The following is a 24,013-nucleotide window of genomic DNA, read 5'->3' as shown; positions in this document are numbered from 1 at the left end:
GCAGGCGCAGGGCGGGCCCTTCAAAAAAGCCCCAAACGCCAGAGCTCTGTAAAGCCAGAGGGACACAGCATCTTGGGGCACGTAAGCACATTGTGTGTGGTGGATACAGACATACCTAAGACACCTACTCAGTATCAAGCTGTGCAGATTAGCAGGTATTGTTTTTTTTTGTTTTTTTGCTAGACTAAGATCAGCTGTTGATGCACCTGTGTTAAGTTCCTCTGCTTTTAGCTTAGGACTATGTCTACCTGTAGAAAAGGTTCAGGGGCAGGAATATAAAAGGGCTCCAAGGTATCACCATCTGAATCTGGTGGCCCTTATCATGCCTGCATGATACCATCCTCCCCTGTAAAGACTTGAAGCAGCTGCACAGGTTGAGCCATCGGCCCTGTCAGGCATTGCAGCCTCCTCCAACATTTCAGCCACTCTGGATATGTCCGCTTGGAAGTTTTTTTTGCATTGCATTTGTTGGTCTATAAGAGGTTAACTGCAATGATCACAGAATCCTCACAAGAAGCAGAAACCAGGTTGTGCCCCTTCCCCTGCTCTGAATCCTCAGACAAGAGGATGAAAGTCCTGAGGATGAAATTTCACCATCAGAGGACAGGGAACAGGAGGTATCGGAAGCCTCACAAGATCTGGAGTGGCAGCTGCAGTCTTTTTCAGAGATTCATACTGCATATAACTTACCCTCAGCCCAGACAGCGAAAGCCTCTGTCTCCTCCTTGGGGTTTAAAAAAAATATAAAAATAATTCCCATAGGTTGCTTGTACCTTCCCACTACTTCCATTACTGCAACAGTTTATTTCTGCTGGTTGGGCACCCGCATTAGCTGTTTTTTTTTTCTCCTCCTAAAAACTCTAGCCGAGGAGTATAGGTTGCTAGAAAAACCTGGTGCTGGCTTTAGGCTAGCCAAACACACAGTTGCTGGTGCACATTGCTAACGCACAACAGCTCTATCCCATGATTGCGGAAACGCACGTCTGCAGAGGATAGCTTTCTCTTTACCAGTCCACGTTTGCATAAAATACATGAGTTTGGAATGTTCAAAATGCACGTTGGGTAAAAACAAGTAACAGAACATGTTTATTGATCACTAAAGATACATGTTTCTGTTTGTATGGCTTTACATGTTTTTTACATAGTCACATGAGGATGCTTAGTCACATTAAAGTGCTTAAGTCGCACAGAGAGACTTAATTGCATAAAAATGCTTGATTGCATAAAGATGCTGGATCACACAAGGTTGCCTGTTCACACGAGAGTCCTTGGTCTCACAAGGGTACTTGTCCGCACATGTTTAAAATGCATAAGATGTTTGATCGCATAAGGATGCATGATAGCCTAAAGTTGCACGTTCGCCTAGATTTTGCATGGTTGCATAATGAGGCATGATAATTTGTTTCCTAAATTATACAGGATTCCTTGTGTTTATATAGGAATACGTGTCTGCATGGGTACATGTTGCGCAATGTTGCATAACACGTTCATAAACGCATGCTTGCCTGCAAGATGCCCGTTCCATAGCACACGTGATCAATGAATGCGTGTATACAGCGCACACTATTTTATGTTTTGCCTAAAAAATATTTGTATGAATTCATGCTTCCATGAACGCACGCTTCCAAATAGGCATATGGCTTTAACACTTGCCACATACACATATGGGGAGTCATTTGCATATGTGTTTATTTACATGGGACTGCAGAGGTTGTCTGCGTTTCGCAGGAGAACAGCACCTCTTCCAGTTAGTGGTCTTGCCTCTTGGGTGAGCCACCGTGCCCGGGTTTACAGGGTGCTGGGGCCTGCCTCTATCAGGTCTAAAGACCCAGGGTATAGCAGTAATGGCATACCGAGGCAATCTGCTGCTGATAGATCAGTCAGTAGCATGGCTGGACCTAAGTGTGCCCAGCATGGGAGCATCTGGAACTTCTGGGTTAGTATCCCAGTCTAAAGGTACATTCTTACGTTTGGTAAGAAGCTTGGAATGTTTGGAACACAGCCCAAAAAGTAGAGTTTTTTTTTTTTTTTACATCAGACAAAGTCAGCGCTATAAAAAAGCTGGTCTATGTGGTCAAGGCAGAGAAGAGATCCTTACATTTGCCCTTTGCTTAAGGTGCTAGAGAAGATGGTAGCTTCATTCAAAGTGGTTCCCTATGCTCAGTTTCATTCCAGTTTGTTATAAACATTATTCTGTCGGCCTGGAACAAGTAGATCCTAACCTACCATTATCCAATGAGTCTGGTCCCAGGGATACGCTGGTGTCTCAGTTGGTGGTTCTTAACCAAAAGATTGGCAGAAAGGAAGATCCTTCATGCCAGTTACCTGGGAGGTGGCGGCTACGAAGGCTGGCCTCTAGGGATGGAGGCCAGGCCTGGAAGAGACCACTGTCCAGGGGAAGTGATCAAGCTCCAAGTGAGCCTTATTCGTCAACATTCTAGAGTTACGGATGGAGCGTCTGGCTTAAGGGTCTGGGCGTTTAGGTTGCAGGATTGTTCTGTCAGAGTACAATCTGACAATGCCACACCAGTGATTTACTTTGTTTACCAAGGAGGCACTAGAAGTCACGCAGCCAGAGGAAAGTTAGCCATGTTCTGGCTTGGGCAGAAGAATTGAAACGAAGAATTTCAAACATTTCAAGACGTCACTTCCGTCCATAGCTATCAAAGGGACATATTTTTTTATCTTTTTGACCCCAGATCTCATATTTAAGAGGTCCTGTCATGCTTTTTTTCTGTTACAAGGGATGTTTACATTCCTTGTAATGGGAAAAAGAGTGACAATTTTTTTATTTATTTTTTAGAGAGAACAGTGTAAAAATAAAAAGTAACATGTAAAGGCAAAAGCATACGCGATTAGCACTTGCATATGAAAACGGTGTTCAAACCACACATGTGAGGTATCGCCACGATCGAGCGAGAGCAATAATTCTAGCCCTAGATCTCCTATGTTACTCAAAACATGCAACCTGTAGAATTTTTTAAATATCCCCTATGGAAATTTTTAAGGGTAAAAGGTTAGGTAAACAGTGTATAACATCGTTAATTCCTGCGCTAAACAAGTGATTAAAAAACAATAATTGGTGATAGCAATAAAATTAAATCTAAATATAAGTGATTACTAACATTAAAGGTTGCTGCTCTCAAAGTGCATGTGCCTTTAAAAAGGTGAACAGGAAAAGAGCGCTACCATACACTATACTAATTCATCACCAAATAAATCATAAAAACTCATATTAAATATAAAACAATATATAAAGTCCATAAATTCCAGTGAACAAATAAATATATAAAGTTCATGTGAATTCAAAGAGGTTTTTCCAGTGCAACTTTAACTTAATCGGATGTGCAGTATAAAGTGCCAAGAAAAACATCAGTGCAAAATGTGTGCTCCCCTCTGTTTGCCCTCTCACTCACCAGAGATCCTGGACTCCAATAACAGAGGTCGGATGCGCTTTGAGAGGGTGGCTGGGCTTGGTAGTCCCACTGACTGTATCACTGCTGCTTGGGTTGTCCTCACTGAGCCGTCAGAAATCCCAGAATCCCATTGAGAAGCGTGCTAACATTATGGGGACTGTTGGGCTCTGTGGTCCCACAGGCTGTAACTCCATCTACAAAAGGTGTTGTCCTCAAGAACCTCCTGGGATGGGTACAAATGGCCCACTGGTCGTTTTTAAAGGATACCCATAGGTGGTGTAGTGTGTCAATATATAAGGCTCAACTCTTGGGAGGAGTTAATGTTTTAATATGAGTGGATTACCAGGAATTTTGAATTTTATACAATCAATATACAGAATTACGCTATAGCTTCTTTTGCCATTGGTACCCATCCCTGGAGGTTTGTTCAGGACAACACCTTTTGTAGCTGGAGTTACAGCCTGTGGAACCACAGAGCCCAGCAGTTCCCCATAACTTTTGCACACTTCTCAATGGGATTCCGGGATTTCTGATGGCTCAGTGAGGACAACGCAAGCTGCAGTGATACAACCAGTGGGACTACTAAGCCCAGCCACCCTCTCAAAGCGCATCCGACTTCTGTTATGGGAGTTTTCAGGATCTCTGGTGAGTGAGAGGGCACAAAGAGGGGAGCACGAATTTTGCACTGATGTTTGTATTGCCACTTTATACTGCACTTGTACTACCCAAAAGTGGAGCTTCCGCTTAAACCACTCCTTACCCCCTTACATGCCACATTTGGCATGTCATTTTTTGGGGGGGAGTGGGAGCTTCAGGAGGAGTGGGACTTCCTGTCCCACTTCCTCCTTCCGCCCAGGGACCGCTTAGGCAATACGTCATATCGCCTACGATAGAGACATTGTGATGCTGACCAGTGGATGATGCATACTGTATGTATAAGAAGTGGTAAAAGATAGCAGTAAACATTTCTAGTACTTCTGTTATACTGGTGACATTATTATCTGTGGCTAATGGAAAATCTACTTAACTGATGAGTGCCTTTCCCTTTGCCCTTATTGTTGAATATGCTTGCACTGGAATTGCTCCTCTCTTGGGAAGCAGAGAGTAAAGGTAAGCTTGTGTGGGCTTTTCTAAGGATGTGGCCTTGTGTTTCTTATGCATACCTTTTTCAAGCCGTGCCTTGTTTCATGCATGTAATGCAGATAAGTAAATCACATAATTAGATTAGGACTTTAGGTAGTTATGTATGATTTCAATATATTTCACATATTTGTTTATAACAAAGTAGTTAGAACAAGAATTCCCGCTTACATTTTCCCTTGCATATAAACCATTGAATCACTTATTCATTTTTGTCCTGAACCTATCCAAAGGAGAGACCACAGTAAAATACCTGATGAGGGTCCTAACCCTTATGCCACGTACACACGGCTTTTGCACCGCCAAATCACATCGGAATTCCATCAGAAAAAAATAGAACATGTTCTATATCTAAACTCTGATGGAATTCATCAGAATTTCCGATGAAAAAACTCTGATGGGACTACACATGATCGGAAAATCCGATAGAAAAAGTCCATCTGACTTTTTCCATCGGAAATTCCGATCATGTGTACGGGGCATTACTGTATAGAAACCAGCTTCCCTTTGTTTTGTAATTTAATATCTCTGAAAACCGTAATGGCCTGGGCAGTGCTTACACTTTAGGTTTGACTTTCCAAACATAACCGAAGCTATCGATATTATTTTCCTACATAAGCCAGCATCTATTTGGTAATGTATCATATCATGATGGTTTGTTTTAGAGACAGTATAGAGAATGAGTGATTTTTATGCTGTACTGATTCTTCTATTTATTTATTTATTTATTTATTTATCGTACATCACGGGACACAGAGGAGCATTGTAATTTCTATGTGGGTTATAGAGTCTACCTTCAGGTGATGGACACTGGCACGCCCTTAATGCAGGAAGTTCCCTCCCCTATATAATCCCTCCCATACCGGGAGTACCTCAGTTTTTTTCGCCTGTTTCTAAGGTGGTGGTCACGCAATGTAACATCTTAGAAGGCTTTGCTTAAGCAAGCTGTTTTCCAGATCCGTCCAAAGTGCTTCTTAGCCAAGGTGGATGGTACCCGGGCCTCGGTTAAGAAGAACAGGGTTTTGCCTGTAATGCTTCTCATTTGAGGGCTGGATCCTGGGTTCCAGTGCTTTGGTCAGACCCAATACCAAAAGCTTACTGACGGGGTGCGATACAGGTCCAGGGGTGTGGTGTTCCTGTCCATAGACCCTGGTCTTTGAAGGTCTGCAGACTTGGCTCCCTGTGATGGGCGAAGATTGGACTGCCTGTATTTTGCAGAGTCTTGCAGTGTTGGATAAATTAAGTGAAGGTTCTTTCAGAACTTGGTTCTGAAAGTCTCCTTCCTCTGAGCCATTATGCTAAATTGCCTGAGTTTGCCTGTCTGTGCCTCTCTCTCTCTTTTACATGACTTGTCCTTTGTGTATCGCATACAAAAACATAGAATATCCAGGCTGAAACTTACCGACCAATCAGCAACCAATTAAATTCACCTGTCTAACTGTGTGCGTTAAAAACAAAGGTTTAGTTGCACGCATTTGCAAATGCATGTGTAAGCTGCAGGCCCCGTCAAGGCGCTCTGTATACTGCAGTCCTAATTATAACATTGCATTTTAAGTCTCCTCAGTAGTATCAGTGGTTGTGTGAGGATTACCTATAGTAGGTACTTGCCTGGGTGCATCATCAAGCCTCCACCTCCTGTGCTGATAGATTGTTCCAGGGAGAAGGTTCCTCCAAGGCTGTGGCTGTTGGACGGTTTTACCTGGTTCCCCACATGCTGTCTTCTGGCTGACAGTAGCAGCACCTCATGCACCGACGCAACAGCGTCACGTGCGCGTGCACAGTAACATCATAGGTGCAACAGCCTCATATTTATGCGGTCACCAGCATCATGTGCGCACACTCGACATGCACGGGCATTGGCTTTAGGATGCGCGCGCGGCTTTGTGATAGGCGCGCGTGGCGGTGTGTGTGTGCGCGCGTGCGCAAGGATTCTTTCAGCTGCTCTGTATGAGGCTGAAATTGCAGGGCAGAGCAGGTCAGGTGACATGCACCTAGACCAGGGGATGGCAAACTTTTTGACTCGAGGGCCGCAATGGGTTCATATATTGGACCCGGGGGCCGGACCAAGAGTAGATGGGGCGCGAACCTGGCTATGTAAATGAGGGGGTGGCCGCAAAAGCCATGAAGTCGCCGCCCTGAGGCCTGGCCTCGGCAGTGGCGTAACCAGAGTTATGGGCGCCCGGGGAGGAATTTTTTTTTCCGCCCCCCCCCCCTTATATAAACATCCGTGTTTATATGTGCGTAAAAGTGGGGATGGGGGACTTAAACATTTTGGAGCTTTTTTTAAAACTTTGTTTTTAAAACTTTGTTTATATTTATTTACTTATTTTTTTTTACCCTTTTTATGTTTTTTTACACTTGATGTCATTGCTATTACATAGGGGGATACAAGGGTACACTGACAGGTCCTCTTTATGGAGACATTAGGGGTCTCTAGGACTCCTAATGTCACCTGGGGACCCCAAAAGCTGATGAAGCACAGATCTGCTTCTTCTCTCTGGCTATAGCAGCCAGATGACTGACAGGTGAATGTGGATGTAATACACATCACTTCTGCATTCACTTCCTGGAGGGAGATCAGCAAGGAGGAACATGCTGGTCTCCCTCCCATGTTACCTCCTGACACCCTCCCGAGCCGCTCCCGGGCCGCAGATGGGGCAGCGGATCCTGGTATTGAAGGTGAGGGGTCAGGGGAGGGGCGGCAGCAGTACTGGAGGGGGGTAGGGGGGCACGCAGCCAGCACATATACACAATTGGCAGGCTATAGCACCCGGTAATGGCACTGACCTCTGACGCTGCAACTCCCTCCATGCTCCCATCTCCACACAGCGCCGTACCAGAGCGGAGGGGAATACAGCGGGCCACATCGGCTCGAGTTCAGAGTTTCCCGGCGTGCTGTCATTGGGCGTATGGCGGTCATGTGCGAAGGCGGGACTTCCAGCCCCACGTCTTACATGACCCCCATATGCCCAATCACAGGGCGCCGGACACTAAACATGGCGGCCAGACATCGGTGACACAGGAAATTTAAAATTAGGAGGAGGCACGGAATGTCGTCCCCCTGGCTCCGAGGGCTGGATTAAAAGGTCCGCCGGGCTGTAGTTTGCCTATTCCTGACCTAGACCATAAAGCTCAGTCTGCCTCACCCATCCTGGCTGACAGTGGACACAGAGAATTTGTGTGCACAAGATCCTTTCAGTACAATTACTGCCTGGGTAGATTGACAGTGGCATTTCTCAAGGCGCATAGTGAGCTCTGCATCACGCTGACCATCAAATAGCAGCATCATTGCTGGTCTATAGGTCCGCAAGTGGATGCAATTTCTGTCTGTGAGTACCTTCGGCTTTACTATGGCAAAAGGCTCAGGGACTAAAAATGCAAAAAAGTCAAAGGGTTCACCATCAGGCTCGGAGGATCTTGGGCATGCTCCTGCGGCTATTTTCTCACCTGATAAATTGGAGGTGGCCTAGGGTGAACCATCAGGGCTGTTAGGTTGCCTCATCTGCCCCTCCTGCTCCAGTGTTTGTAACAGAAGAGACTCTAGCCTCAGCCACGGGTGGACTGGAGCAAAGATTGGCGAACGTTTCCTCCACCCCGCTTCTTGGCCTCAAGCATCCCAAAGGACCCGGGAAAAAAGTCTCTATTATTGGCCTTGGATCATCTGTTTTCCCAAGGGGTGATCATAGAACTACTGTTAGAAGAATGAGGTTTGGGTTTCTATTTAAACCTTTTTACCGTCCCAAAGCCGAACGGAGACGTAAGACCCATTCTGGATCTCAAGGCCCTAAACCAGTTCCTAAATGTCAGATCTTTTCGGATGGCATCAATCCGGTCAGTGGTCGCCTCCTTACGGGGGGGGGGGGGGGGGAGAAATATTAGCGTGCATTGATATCAATGATGCATACCTTCATATACCTATCTTTCTCGGCCATCGGAAGCTGTTACGCTTCGCGATAGATCAACGCCATTTCTATAATGGCCTACTTGGACGATCTATTGTTGGTAGATCGCTCAGTTGCCGATCTAAACCTAGCAGTACACAGAACCGTAAGGTAACTGGAGCCCATGGGTTGGATTCTCAACCTGGACAAATCAGACTTAGTTCCTGTGAAAAGGCTGGAATATTTAGGTCTACTCATAGACACAGATCAGAAAAAGATCTTTTTGCCCCAGGCAAAGATCGATTCTTTAAAGGAGCTGGTCCAGATGGTCAGGGCAAAGCGGCAGCCATCCATTCGCCTTTGTATGCGGCTGTTGGGGAAAATGGTAGGTTCGTTCGAGGCCGTCCCATTTGCCCAGTTTCACTCAAGGAAATTACAGAACGCCATCTTGTGCGCATGGATCAAAAAGGTCCAAGCCTTAGACTTCCCTATGATGCTCTCCCCAACAGTTCGGCAGAGCCTTTGTTGGTGGCTAGTTCCCCAAAATTTGCAAAAGGGGAAGTCCTTTGTTCCAATTTCTTGGAGTGTAGTGACTACAGATGCCAGTCTTTTAGGCTGGGGTGCAGTCCTGGGGAAGCCATCTCTTCAGGGAAAGTGGTCAGTCTCCGACAAATCTCTACCCATCAACCTGCTAGAGATTCGGCTAGCACGTCTAGCCCTTACAGCATGGACAGACAAATTGCAGGGGTACCCAGTCAGGATACAATCCGACAATGCCACGGCTGTGGTGTACATAAATCACCAGGGGGGCACGAGGAGTCGTGCGGCCCAAAAAGAAGTAGATCAGATCCTGATTTGGGCAGAAAAGCATGTCCCGTGCCTATCAGCGATATTCATTCCGGGGATAGACAATTGGCAGACAGACTTTTTAAGTCGCCAACAGTTGCTTCCAGGGGAATGGGCTCTTCACCCCGACATCTTCCTGGGCATATGTCAGAGGTGGGGAACACCAGATGTGGATCTCTTGGCATCGAGGTTCAATGCAAAAGTGGACAATTTTCTGTCCCGGACGAGAGATCCACTCGCTTGCGAAACAGATGCGCTGGTGTTTCCGTGGGATCGGTTCTTCCTAATTTATGCGTTTCCTCCGCTGCAATTGTTACCCCGTCTCCTTCGCAGGATAAAGTCGGGAAGAAAAAACAGTGGTTCTGCTTGCTCCAGCTTGGCCCAGAAGGGCCTGGTACGCAGAGATTGTAAGGATGTCGGTAGGACATCCATGGACCCTTCCGCTTCGTCCAGACCTGCTCTCACAGGGGCCAATATTCCACCCTTCCTTACAGTCTCTAAATTTAACGGTCTGGCTATTGAATCCCATATCCTAAAGAGGAGTGGTCTCTCTAATTCTGTGGTCTCTACACTAATTAATGCCAGAAAGCCAGCATCTAGGCTTATTTATTACAGAGTTTGGAAGGCGTATGTGGCCTGTTGCGCAGCCAATGGGTGATTTTTTTCGCAGGTATGTCATTGACAGAATACTGGAGTTTCTGCAGTTGGGGGCAGACATGAAGTTAGCCTTGAGTACCATCAAAGGCCAGGTCTCGGCTTTATCAATATTTTGTCAAAGGCCACTGGCTACACATGCTCTGGTCAAGACCTTCCTACAGGGGGTGATTCGTATTAATCCTCCAATTAAGACTCCCTTGTGCCCGTGGGACCTGAATCTGGTTCTTTCTGCTCTACAAAGGCAACCCTTTAAGCCTCTGTCTCACATTCCCTTGGTCCTCTTGACCAGGAAGGTGGTTTTCTTGGTAGCCATATCCTCTGCTAGGAGGGTATCGGAGTTAGCGGCCCTTTCATGTAAGGAGCCATACCTAATTCTTCACAAGGACAGAGTGGTCCTGCGGACTCATCCAGCCTTCCTTCCCAAAGTTGTTTCAAACTTTCATCTGAACCAGGATCTGGTTCTCCCTTCATTTTTTCCAGAGCCTAGTTCTGCAAAAGAAAGATTGTTGCATACTCTGGATGTACTGAGAGCAGTTAAGATCTATCTTAAAGCTACTGCTCAGATTCGGAAAATGGACATTTTATTTGTTCTGCTGGAAGGTCCCAGAAGCGGACAGGCAGCTATCTCTAAATGGATTTGTCAAGTCATTACTTATGGCTTGAAGGGAAAGGTTCCTCTGTTTAAGGTTAAAGCGCACTCCACTAGAGTGGTTGGCACTTTTTGGGCAGTGCATCATCAAGCCTCCATGGCTCAGGTCTGTAAGGTTGCGACTTGGTCATCAGTCCATACTTTCACAAAATTTTACCAATTGGATATAAGGAAAAATGAGGAAGTCCCCTTTGAGCGCAGTGTGCTGCAGGCTGCAGTTTGATTCCTCATATCTGATGGCACCCGGCTTAATTTTTGGGGTCTCCCTCCCCTCATTTGGCATTGCTTTAGGACATCCCACATAGTAATTACTATGCGTCTCTGTGTCCCGTGATGTGCGAGAAAGAAAATGGGATTTTTATAACCGCTTACCTGTAAAATCCTTTTCTTGGAGTACATCACGGGACACAGAGCTCCCGCCCCTCTTGATGGGGATATTGGGACACTTATTGCTTTGCTACAGCACTGAGGTACTCCCGGTATGGGAGGGGTTATATAGGGGAGGGAATGTCCTGCCTTAAAGGGGTTGTAAAGGTAAAAGTTTTTTTACCTTAATGCATCCTATGCATTAAGGTGAAAAAATATCTGACAGCACTATCACCTGAAGGTAGACTCTATAACCCACATAGTAATTGCTATGCTTCTCTGTGTCCCGTGATGTACTCCAAGAAAAGGATTTTACAGGTAAGCTGTTATAAAAATCCTATTTTTTTTTGTGCTCTCTTAGATTTTAATTTTAGAATTGTGTGCATCATTTTGTGTAACGGTTAATAATAGTATTCACTATGCAGGAACTACGTGATCACAATGATGAACTGCAGATCCAGCTTGAAACCCTCCGATCCCAGCTCAGTGAAAGTAAATATTCACGCTTACTGGGTAAGATGAAGGATAACAAGTTACTGCACCACAAGGCAAAAGAAAAGATCCATCAAAGCCATGGTAATACAGCACTGGTACAATATTAAGTAACTGCACTATACTGAACTGTATTATTATTATTTTCTTGCTCTGTATCTGATTATTTTCTTCTGTTATAGCAGATACACCCGCAAAAAGGGGACTGGCCTCAAGGTTGAGAAGAAGTGTCTCTGCAGCAGGTTCAAATGGTAAGTAACTGACTGTGTTTGCTCTGAATCAGCAGAATACAAGTATGGTTTTCCAAAAAATTTGAATATTTTATATCCATTAATATTTTTTAGGTTTGTCAATTGTCATGTCTGAAGCGCCTTCTATGACCATGGAAGCTGAGTTGACAAAGCATCAAGTGAAAGAACTACAGCAAGAAATTGAGGACCTTAAAATACAACTTGAAACAAAGGTTGGATGAACAGATTATCTAATATACTGTGGAAATTTACAAATGTATACTGTGCCTTCAGTCTGAAAATGTATTGATTCCCATTTAGGCAAAATGTCTTTAGTTTTCCTCAGGGGTATTTATTAGGTCAAGTGGTTTATTGTATGGAAAAGACCCTATAATTCAAAAGAACTGCCTTAGTTCTCATTTGCCTTTGCAGGACAAATGTTCATGTTGGCAACAGAGTACATGTTCTGTACCTGGGCCAAGCCTGATTTAGAGACGCTAATTCCCCATCAGGTTCGCTCCCCTTGCAAATGACAGCAGGCAGTGGGTTGATCCTTAGCCAATAGACAGCCTGCTGTCAGATACATGGTAAGTGTGGACTTGATAGGGAACTAGTGTCTCAGCTTCCCCATGAGGCTCGCACCACTGCAGCGTCATTGGTTGTTAAGAGGCTGTCGGCTGTGTGTTGTGACAGGGAGGCCGAGGGAGTAGCAGCAGGAAATATGCCACTCTGCTACAATGTGGACAGGGACATCTCTGTAGCCAATTTTAATTACCTACATTTTCATTATCTATGAACTGAAGGTCAATTTTTTTTAAAGTGGCACTATTAAGAACTACCTGAATCTGCCACACAAGTTAGTAAAGTTACTGAAACTGTCGGTATTGATTTTTTAATTTAGCACAGGCTATTTCAAGTGGCCATAGCGCCAAAAAACAGTCCTTATATCTTTATTGGATTTCCTTCGGAGTGTTTTAACTACCTTCTACCTCCCCTGCAGAGAGAAATCGCCAGCCAGTAAATACAAACACAAGGTCTCATTTTTTTTTTTTTAATATAGGAAAGCAATAAACCATGAAAGGTCAACGTTAACCTGTTCTGGCATCCATGGGGATTAACCCAATAGAGTTAATCAAATTTTTTGAGCTAATATTTAGACAAAGCCAGCCAAAAATTGCTTGATTTCCCAATCAACACACTCAGTGTTGATTGGGGAATCCCACCTGTGGAGCCATTGGGGTTGATTTACTAAAGACAAATGTACTATTCACTGCAAGTGCAGTTGCTCCAGCGCTCAGTAAATGAGGTAAAGTTTCACTTTGCAAAGAATACCCAATCGCATGCAAGGAAAAAAAAACACAGCATTTTTGCTTGTACATGATTGGATAATAGAAATCAGCAGAGCTTCCCCTCATTTCAGATCTTCCCCTCAGAACTAACTTCACTTACAGTGCACAGTGCATTTGCCTTTAGTAAATCAACCTCACCTTGTAACAGCCACTAGCAATACACATGCATTTGTAAATGTGTGCTAACTAAACCCCTGTTTTTAACACAGACTGCTGGACAGGTTAATTCGGTTGGTAAGCGATCTGGTTGGTGAGTTGAGCTGGGAATTTCCTCTGGGTTTGTCTTTCAGCCGCTAACAATAATCGCATATAAAATCTGACTGGCTGGTTGTACCCAATGTATTAGATCAATCAATTTGGGTACATTTAACCTGCCCTTACATGGTTAGAATCTCAGCCGGTTCCTGCTGAACTGGCCAAAATTGGCCATCTATGGCCGGCTTTACATGTAATGGAAATAAGCATGCTATTTCAGCTATTGTGATTTTTATACAATTTTGTTCCTCAAAAACATGGATAACTGTGTTATAAAAAAATTATCCATGGATAAACATAACTGATTCCTCAGGGGCAACTTGGAGTTGATTGGAAAGTGTCATCTTTAAAGTTTTGGTTTACTGAACAGAGGTCTGTTGGCCAATACAGAACTCCTGTATTGCACCTTCACTATATCAATTTCGAACTTTGAATTTGCCTAGATCATTTGTGTTTAAAGTAGATCTCCAGGTTTTAGTGTAGTTTTAATAGTTCCTTTAAACCAAGGTGTTCAAAACCAGGGGTCGGCAACAGGGTGGATTTGATTTAAATCAAGTCAATTTAAATCACAATTTAAGCCCAGGCTCACACTGGGCTGCGGGAGTAAAGCTGTGCGAGTTCATCTGAACTTGCACGATTTCACTCCCGCTTGTCAGTCCCAAATTCGGCTGCGATTTCAGGGACATCTGTTTCTGCACAATGTCATTGTAAATCGTGGGCCGAAATCGCAAATAGTAGTACAGAAACTACAATCCCAGTCTGCAGAGGCAGTCCCCGCCCCTTGCATATGTGCGGCTGCGGGGCACTTCCGGAATAGCTTGAGTGGGTTCTGGCTCTTTTCTGAACACACCTGAGCACTTCATATGGTTATTGCGTGCTCTTCGCCACCATCCCTCCTCCTCAATCCAAGATGGGAAGGTAAGAGAGGATTGCCGTTGTTACATCGGCAGGGATCGACATCACTGCACCTTCCCTGCGCCACCCTTCATTTAAAATGTCTTTTGTATACTCCAGCCCTCCTGTCCCCCCAGCACTCCTGATCCCCACAATACGATGCCCTCCTGTCCCCCCAGCTATCCTGATCAGACTTGTAGGGGTAACCAATTGCTCTCCAGACATAAAAAAAATTGTGAATGAAAGTGAATGCCAAGTTTCTCACTGAAGCTAACATTTTAAGGTAGGCTAAGTGTATCTACTTTTTATTGGGGGCGTGCTAGTTAATTTATTTTAGAAAAAGGGAGTGCTGTTCCCCAGTGATCTTTGATCTCTTCAATGTTGTCCAGGTAGATCTCATCTCTCAAAGGTTGCCTACCCCTGGTCTAAACAAACTGTTTACTGCACTAAGAGATGCAGCAGCTGTGAGCGCTGTATAAACTGCATGTAGCTGGATAAAGTGTACAGTGCTGTGCTATGACAGTAGGACTGAGTTTCCCGCCCTTCTCCCAGGATAAAATTGTGTCTGATTTTGTTTCTCAACCATCCACAAGGAGCTTTGTTTTTTCTGAAGGGATACAAAGCTTCCTCTGATTGGCTGAGGTGCAGCGGCGGGTGGATTACATCATGATCTCCACTTCAGCCAGTCAGAGAAAGCTTTGTATTCATTCTTAGAATGAGCACTGTTCAGCCAGACCTAATTATGTTCTGGGAGTTGGACAGAAAGTTTTCATCCCGCTGCCGAAATACAGAAATGTATACTGTATGTAGCTGGCGCTACATACAGTGCACACAGCCACTGCGTCTGTTAGTGATGTAAATAGTTTGTTTGGACCAGCTTGGTCTAAACAAACTACCGTATATACTCGAGTATAAGCCAAGTTTTTCAGCACATTTTTTTGTGCTGAAAATGCTCCCCTCGGGTCACCTTTTTGTGCCTGATCTCCTGGACTTTGGGGACCTGGTACCAGCTGGCTGTAGGTCCCCTGGACCCCAAACTTGGCACAAATGTAGCCACACTCTTCCTCTACAAGTGTACTCAGTTTGTTGTCCAGGGGACCTACGGCCGCGGGCACCCCTTCCATAGACTCCTATGTTAAACGGTAATTTCTCCGGTAACTTTGAGGACCCAGTACTGGCCGGCCGTAGGTCCCCTGGCACACATGTAGCCCTGGTTCTCCTCTACAAGTGTGCAAAGTTTGCTGACTGGGGGACCTACGGCTGGGGAGCACCGATTTTTCAAAGCTGGGCACCCCTTCTATATAATCCCATGTTAAACGTAAGTCTAGTCATGGGCACAGTGAGGCATGGGCACAGTGAGGCATGCAGATGGACACCCTAGGCTTATACTCGAGTCAATACATTTTCCCATTTTTTTGTGGTAAAATTGGGTGCCTCGGCTTATATTCGGGTCGGCTTATACTCGCGTATATATGGTATATAAACTTCAATAAAACCTGGAGATCGACTTTTAGGTGTATTTCACCTAACCATTTAATTTTAAGGTATCTCTGATGCAAAATTCTTACATAGTGTTGCCATTTCTAGGTTAACTATTATGAGAGGGAATTGGAACTTATGAAAGTTAACTTTGAAAAAGAGAGGAAAGACTCAGAGCAGAACTTCAAGCTGGAAATCAGTGAACTTGAAGAGCAGAAGGCTGACCTTGAGGAGCTCAATGCAAAATATCAAGAAGTGATAGATGGCTTAAAAGAACAACTTCCCAAAACTGCTCAGATCCAGGAAATGAAGAAGTTTGAGAAAGAGAGAGCTGCCATGGAAGAATATTATGCAAAGGAAGTGTCTGCACTGGGCCAGCGGCTATGCAGGGAGAAGGAGCAGCTGGAGGAAGAGCTAAAGAGGAGCCACCAGCATGAACTTCAGTCAATGAGGTCTGATATAACTTATTTACTCTATGGTATACTAGAGTAGATGCTTTATTCCCCTGCTCGTGTCCAGTGACTTTTCTGATCCGTAGCTCTCCCTCAACCTATGTTGCTTGCTGCTGTTTTGTATTCTGTTGTCCTGTATGCAGCTGGACTGCAACCTTTTGCATGTGTCACAAGAACCAGTTCTCAGGGACTTGCTTGTCATGCATGGCAATTTATGCCCTTATATGTTTTGTACGTCTTTATAACATCTGCCTCAGTATTACTTGTAAATCACTACTAAAATTGCACTTCTTGTAAGATAAATGTTTATTTTTATCACAAAATGCATGTCATTTTCCTTTAATTTGAATGGTGTGTTCTGTTACATCCCAGCCCTTCTGTCATGAAATCTGGGACATTCCTTAACACTGGTGCTGGGCACTTGCCACTTATTTTATTGGCGACTATTTAAATGTTATTAACATTCCAAAAAAATTGCCACCTTGCTGGAGATTTTTTTTTACTTGCGCCCTCTGGATACACTTTAAATAATTAAATATTTTTAAGTTTGTAATTTTGAGTTTTGTCTTCCATAATTTGGTTTTGTTCTATTCTAAACCCATGGTAAGAGCTCCTTTATACTCCCGTGCTGCAGTAACACATACAATTTGCATGTTGACACAATAGAAGCCAAATAACGATTAAGCTGCAGTACTACTGTTTTTAACATGTCTTGCAATTGTAATCATGTTGGTGAAGACCTAATTGATTAAAGTTCTTCCATTAAATTTCATACACAAAGCGCCTGCATTTTACGTTTTAGTTTATGCAGAAAGTTTGGAGTTTAATGAAAAACTACAATTTTTACAATTTTTTTTTTTTGTTTAACAACCCAGGGGACCAAGTGGCCCAATTTTCCCTTAAAAACACCTCTATATGTTGGCTGTAGCTTCACCCCCTTTTGAAGCCAAATTATGGATGTTCCTGTGGGGGGAGGTACAACCTGCACAGTGCCCCATCCCCCTTTAAGATAAGTAATCTGTCACTAATATGAATGAACAGTCAGCGCTGCTTGTTCATTTAGCACTTTTGCTCTGTGTAAAGTATCTGCCTGTACATGTGCAAGCAGCTGCAGAAACATCACACAGAGCCGCTACTCTGAATGATATTTTACTGTGATAAATGAACAAACAGTGCTGTTTGGTCATTGATAATCATGACAGATCAGTTGTGCGTATATCGGGGCTGCTTTTACACGTCCACATCCCTGCTGAGGGGTCACCGAGCACTGCAGCACTGTGAGCTTTCACTATTTATGAATGAATGAGCGATCAGTGATGTCAGGCCAGTTCCATGTATAACACAGCCCAACATTGCTGTTTGCTCATTCATAAAACTGTCCGCTCCCACAGCACTGCAGGGCTGTGTCATCCATCGGTTGGGTTGTGGATGTGTAAAAACAGCCTTGATAGACACAGCGCTGCCATCTCCTTCTCGGCAGAGTTAGCGGACTGGTGGGGGGGACCTTCGCAGAAACAAAGGGACAGATTGGATCAGACCAAGTGCCCTAGGAAGTTAACCAATCACTTGACATCCTTGAAATGAAAAATCAAATGAGCCAGGTAAAAAAACTGTCAGGAAAACAGTGGCAAGTCAGATGAAGCCAGTATTCAATGGCAGCCACCTCTGTCAGAGTACAATAGTCCAGAAGGGGGATTTGTCTATCTGCACTGTATAGCGTAGATGGAGGAATCTGTTCCCTTGATCAACCTCTGTTGAAAGGACATGATTGGAAAATGTTTGTTGCCGTCTCTGATCAGTGTATTCTGGCAGCAGCAGGATCTGCTGTCAGAAATAATGGGGTAGATTTACTAAACCCGGAGCACTCAGAATCTGGTGCAGCTGTGCATGGTAGCCCGATTCTAAAGTTAGTTTGTTCAATTAAGCTTTGGCAATAAAACCTGGATGCTGATTGGTTTCTATGCAGAGTTGCGCCCAATTTTACACTTTCCAATTTTAGTAAATAATACCCAATGTCCTGTTGGGGAAGGAAGAAGGTTGGTTGGCCGTAGAGAATCCTCCACACACCTTCCTTTTGTGGATGGAGGAATCTGTTATTTTTTTTTTTTTATCCACAAATTAATCCTGATGTGCAGTTATCTTAAAGCAGCCCATCAGTTTCAACATTTGCATGCCCCAAGGAAGAATGTGCAATGGTGTCCCTGTCAAACACCAATAACATTGCATAGCTAGTACAGTGGCTTCTCTTGAGCTGTCATTTTTTTTTCTTTCCTTCAGCCCTGCTGGGTTGAACAAAAACAAAAACAAAAAAAACTATCAGTGTGTGCCAGGCTTAACTCTGCCTATTGAACATCATTAGACTTCCTGCACAGCTGCTGCAAGGAAAATGGCAGCAAGACTGAAAGATTATATTTCTTTAAATTCTAAAGCTGGAGAATAATCTGTGGGAGCATGTGCACTGCTCCCTTGGTGCATTAATTATGGTTGTAATGCTCTGAAGTGTCAAATTCATGATTATTATTTTTTAATACAGTCGGTGCCTGTATTTCATTTTAGCAAAAAGTGGACTATGCATGAAACTTTTGCTGCTGTTTTTGGATTTTTGTGTACATCTATTAAAATGCACAGTTTAGACATTTAATAAGGATGAGCTCAGGCGTGTTCCCAACCCGCATGTTCAGGCCCCGCCAGGAAGTTGGCACTGCACAGCACTAATCGCAGGCAGTGAGACATTTCTCGATTTCTGCAGCCGTGGATTGGGAAAATGTCTCATTGCCTGCGATTAGCGCTGTGCAGTACCGACTTCCTGGCGGGCTCTGCACGTGCAGGTTGTGAACACACCTGAGCTCATCCTTAGACATGACCCTCCATGCATAATATATTTTCTGAAAGCAGGGACCTTTTTAGAATAAAATAGTGGTATTTTAGTGGCAATTATATATGTCACGTGATTATCAATGCACATGTTTTTACAATGCATACTTTCAGTAAAATAAAATACAAAAAGTTAAATTTTAGTGAACACAAACACAATATATTACCTATTATTGGTATAATTTAACAAATGATGTAGACTAAATAGACACCTAATATGTCATGCCTTAAAATTGAAATGGCAACAACCATCATACCCAAAATTTTCCATAGGTGAACCTTTGAAAGACCTTACAGGTCATCAATTTAACATAACCCATAAATAATAGCCCTAGAAATACTGTTCTCACTTGCGTAATGCAATCTGCGCTTAGGTCATTAGATATTCCTATGTTTATGTGCATGGAGGCAGGAGGCTTAAAAGATGATTTTACAGTATCTTTTGGTTTCATTTACCTTTAAAGCGGGGGTTCACCCTTAGAGGGCACTTTTTCCCCTTAGATTCCTGCTCGTTATTACTAGGGGAATCGGCTATTTATTTTAAAATATGTGCAGTACTTACCCGTTTACGAGACGCATCCTCTCCGTCGCTTCCGGGTATGGGCTTCGGGAATGGGCGTTCCTTCTTGATTGACAGGTTTCCGAGAGGCTTCCGACGGTCGCATCCATCGCGTCACGATTTTCCGAAAGAAGCCGAACGTCGGTGCGCAGGCGCAGTATAGAGCCGCACCGACGTTCGGCTTCTTTCGGCTACGAGTGACGCGATGGATGCGACCGTCGGAAGCCTCTCGGAAGAATGTCAATCAAGAAGGAACGCCCGCTCCCGAAGACCCATACCCGGAAGCGACGGAAGAAGATGCAGCTCGAAAACGGGTAAGTACTGCACATATTTTAATATAAATAGCCGATTCCCCTAGACCGAACGAGCAGGAAGCTAAGGGGAGATTTTTTTTTTTTTTTAAATGGGTGAACTCCCGCTTTAATGCTATCACATCAGGGGCAATGGCCCCTTTGTTATAGCATACTGTTTGTGACAGGTCGTCTTAAGGAGATATCAGGGGTTTATTAGATCCCTAATGTAACTTTTGCGCTCCATAACATTTTTGTGCTGGTTTCCTCTGTCAGGGATCTCCAAACTACGGTCCTCCAGCTGTTGCAGAATTACACGTCCCATGAAGCATTGCAAGACTATGAAATTCACAGACATGACTAGGCATGATGGGAATTGTAGTTCCTGAACAACTGGAGGGCCATAGTTTGGAGACCTTTACTCTATGTAAATACTATGGTACGAAGGCAAACTATATTACCTTAATCCACACCAGAGTATTTAAAGAGTGTGCATTGCTCTATTAGAGCAAATAACCAGTGCTAAATATTCTAAGTATTGTTTTAAATGTATGGTAATGTACATAATCTTAAAAGAGAAGTTTGGGGTTCACAAAAACCTTATACTCCCCTCGATCTGATGCTGCATCTGTCCTCTGCCAACCTTCATACTGCGAACTGAGGGATCAAACACCGCTGATCGCTCTGTTCTCTCCTCCACTCTACCCCTCCAGTACTCACTGGAGAGCTGGGCTGGGAAGAGTCTGTCAGTCCAGGCATCTGGGGGGATCCCAACTATAAAGTTAGAATCTTTCCCTAGCCTGGAATGGCTGAGTGACATCACCTGACAGTGGGTTTCAGGAGTGCAGTACAGACTGCCGTTCTGTGATCCGTAGAAGTAGGTCCAAAAAAGCTTTAGCCATACTTCTCCTTTTTAAAAGATTTGTGTTACGATGCAAAATGCTTGTCTTTTTTTCAAAGTGTATTTATTTTGACAAAAGTATTTTAAAGTGCAACTATGCAAGAGATGTTTAATAATTTGGTAGCATATGATTAACCTTTTTAGTCTGGTGTACCCCCCCACCCCTTTTTCTTTTATAATAGAGGTTTATACTTACCTGGTTTGTGCTGCTTACCCCCTCTTCTGGGATCCCCAGTTAGTGCTCTCCACTCCTCCTCTACTGTGTGAGCTGCCCATAGCAAGATGCTGGGAGCAATTGTGCAGGCGCTTGTCTCAAGCCTGGACATCACTGCACGGCCCTATCCCCCAACTCAGGGATCTCCAAACTACGGCCCTCCAGCTGTTGCAGAATTACACGTCCCATGAAGCATTGCAAGACTATGAAATTCACAGACATGACTAGGCATGATGGGAATTGTAGTTCCTGAAAGACTGGAGGGCCATAGTGGATGGGGATCCCTGACAGAAGAAACCAGCACAAAAAAGGGCCTTTTTGGCCCGAGGCTCCGTTACTGCGAGTAGGCACAGGAGTTTCTGGGGGCCTACTGGTCCAGGGGTGGTCCCGTGCTGTATTGCCTGCGGGAAGAAGTTGAACAATTGGGGATCCAATTGGATCACGCATCCTGGCCAATTTGCCTCACCGTGCTGCCGGCTTGGCTGAAATATCCTGGCACCGTGAGCTGTGTAATTTCATTGAACTTTGCAAAGTGTGTGTGTGTGTGTGTGTGGTTGCCTGGTCCTGTGGCAAAGGACCTCGTAACGACTCGACGGCACTCATCAAGTCTGTGGCAGAGACTTTTGAACGAGCTTCGCACCGGCTGCTAGGTCAGTGAGAGAGACCAAAAGGCTGCTAACACATCCCTGAGGCCCAAGAGGGCCATCAGGTCAGGATCATAAGACCCTGCCGGAACGGTGGCTGTCCCTTAAGCCACTGAGTTGCTTCTGGGCAAGAGGCACCCAATACACCCAGCACATTGCAGTTCCAACCTTGACCCCTGGTGACAGCGACACCCACAGTCAGGTGGAAGATGTGCATCGCAGCCGAGCTGGAACAGAGGCCCATAATTTGGCATAAAATTCTGAGCTAAACTACAGCTCGGATAACTAAATTTACAAAATGGCACCTACTCAACAGGAGCAGGGCGCTACACTAGTATTGGAAGATTTTTTACCTTGCAGAGAATGCTTTAGGGAAAACACCTTTAGAGTAGTGGTCACCAAACTGCAGCCCGAGGGCTGGATACAGCTTTTTGCTTACCTTTATCCGGTCCTTGGGGCAAATTTCCTTCCACTGATATCAAAATAGCGCAATATTTCTCCCATTGACGCCAACGATGGGGCACTATTCCTCAAACTGACACCAACGATGGGGCACTATTCCTCCCCCTACTAGCAAAGATACAATGTTTACTCACACATATGCCAGGACAATTTCTACTAACTATGGCCACAGTCTGGTCCCTTTAAAGTCTGGAAGACTATAAACTAGCCCTTTTGTTTAAAAAGTTTGGAGACCTCTGCGTTCGAGTTTAGATTAGAACCTCTTTAGCTTTATTAATTACATTTGTTAAGGTGAACTTGTTCTGTAGGCAGATATATAAATATAACGCGTGTGTGTCTGAGACTATTTTTTATTTCTAACCGATGCTATTAGCCAATAAACCAGTGTTTTTGTTTTGTCTTTTCATTCTTTCAACACAGCTTAGAAAAAGAAAATCGAAAATCTGATTGGCTGGGCTCCAGTTTGAATAAAATTGAGACAAAGTTTGTCTCGGGCACTTTTTATTAATCCCCCTCCCAAATGTGACTTTAAACAATTTGCTGACACAAAGCATGTATGCTGTATTTCTAATAATCTTTCTGAGCTTTTTAACGTGTGATTGACTGGCTCTGCATGTTAATGTACTGTTTTTCAACACAATCTTCTGTGCCAGTGGAAATGTTTAATTTCTGCTTATTGCGCTAAAGTAACAGTTATCTCAGATTCTTGGTATACAATTTTGAAGGTTTGCTGGGGATGCTAAAAATCTTAGCAGTATTATGCCACCTAGCACTGTCTGTTTTGATCTATGAAAGACAGGTGAAATACTGATTCTCACCTGCCCTTCCCCTCTACTCATTCATTTAGAGCAGGGGTCTCCAAACTGCGGCCCTGGGGCCGGATGCGGCCCTTTGCTTGCCTTTATCTGGCCCTTGGGGCACTATTCCATCCACCGACACCAACAATGGGGAATCATTTTTGTTGCTGAAACCACCAATAGGGCACTATTCATCCAACCTACACTATCAAAGGGGTACAATTTCTTCTATTGACACCAACAATGGAGCACTAGTCCTCCCACTGACACCAAAGATATGGTATTGTTTACTCCCACTGGACATTTCCTACTCCCACTGGCCTCAGTCCGGCCCTCCTAAAGTCTGAAAAACAGTAAACTGGCCCTTTGTTTAGAAAGTTTGGAGACCCCTGATTTAGAGAGTGACTTTTATTCAATTTAAATGAATACAAGATTTTTTCTGAACAGGGGAAGAGTTAGTGACCCCCCCTATCACTATATGAGTCAGAACTCTCAGCGGTTGATCTTGAAGATCAAAGCCGACAATGGTTTTGCACCATAATACAACTAAGAATTTTGGCATTCCCACTGGACATAGTATACCAACAATTAGAGGTAAATAAGCTGGACCCAGCAAACATAAAAAAATGTTTTCTCTTATCGTCCATGGACGGACACAGCTCCTTAAATCTTGACAAGTGGGTTATGTTCCCTGTTTACAGGAGAGGACTAGGCAGAAACATGTTAAATAGTTAAATACATGTTACATTAACAGAGTTGAACAGCCCCGCCCAGGGGGCGGTCCCTCCAGACATAACCCTCCTCACTGCAGCTTGCAGCCTCAGTTTCGTTCTGCCTAGCAAAGGAGAAGGACGTATGGCTCCCTTTGGGCCCAGCGCCCTGAGGAGAAATTTTATTTTATTTTACTTTACTTTTTCTTGAAGAATCTTCTTTCAACTGTTGGCTGAGAGACAGGCTGGATATTATAGATCCTTGTAGTCTACTCAGTCCGACCAGCAAGCGTGGGCACACCTTTGCAAAGAGGCTTGGTCTGCCACGCCATACCTCATGACTCCTGAGGTGGCCGGTGAGCTTTGCTCCGAGGTCCACATATGACTGGGCTGTGGTGTTGTCTCACTCACAGTGGACCGGGCCGACAGCTACCTCCATTTCGGTTGTAGTTCTGT

The 24,013-nt window shown here is 44.3% G+C and overlaps 1 protein-coding gene across 6 annotated transcripts in view; it reads left to right on the top strand.

Annotated features, from left to right (window-relative positions):
- The window catches only part of NINL (ninein like), a 240,108-nt gene that overhangs the window by 161,839 nt on the left and 54,256 nt on the right, over positions 1-24,013 (top strand). For 4 of the 6 annotated variants that reach the window (XM_040351034.1, XM_040351038.1, XM_040351036.1 and 1 more), the window contains 4 exons: positions 11,381-11,531; positions 11,630-11,698; positions 11,792-11,910; positions 15,763-16,106. In XM_040351034.1, the coding sequence (XP_040206968.1) occupies positions 11,381-11,531; positions 11,630-11,698; positions 11,792-11,910; positions 15,763-16,106 (683 nt within the window). The remainder of the gene's footprint in view (positions 1-11,380; positions 11,532-11,629; positions 11,699-11,791; positions 11,911-15,762; positions 16,107-24,013) is intronic. The other 2 variants (XM_040351035.1, XM_040351039.1) reach the window with 1 other exon arrangement.

Source organism: Rana temporaria, chromosome 4, assembly GCF_905171775.1.
Source record: "Rana temporaria chromosome 4, aRanTem1.1, whole genome shotgun sequence".
In the NCBI taxonomy this organism is placed as follows: domain Eukaryota; kingdom Metazoa; phylum Chordata; class Amphibia; order Anura; family Ranidae; genus Rana; species Rana temporaria.
Note: the sequence above shows the minus strand (reverse complement) of the source record. Positions and strands in the feature narration are given on the sequence as shown.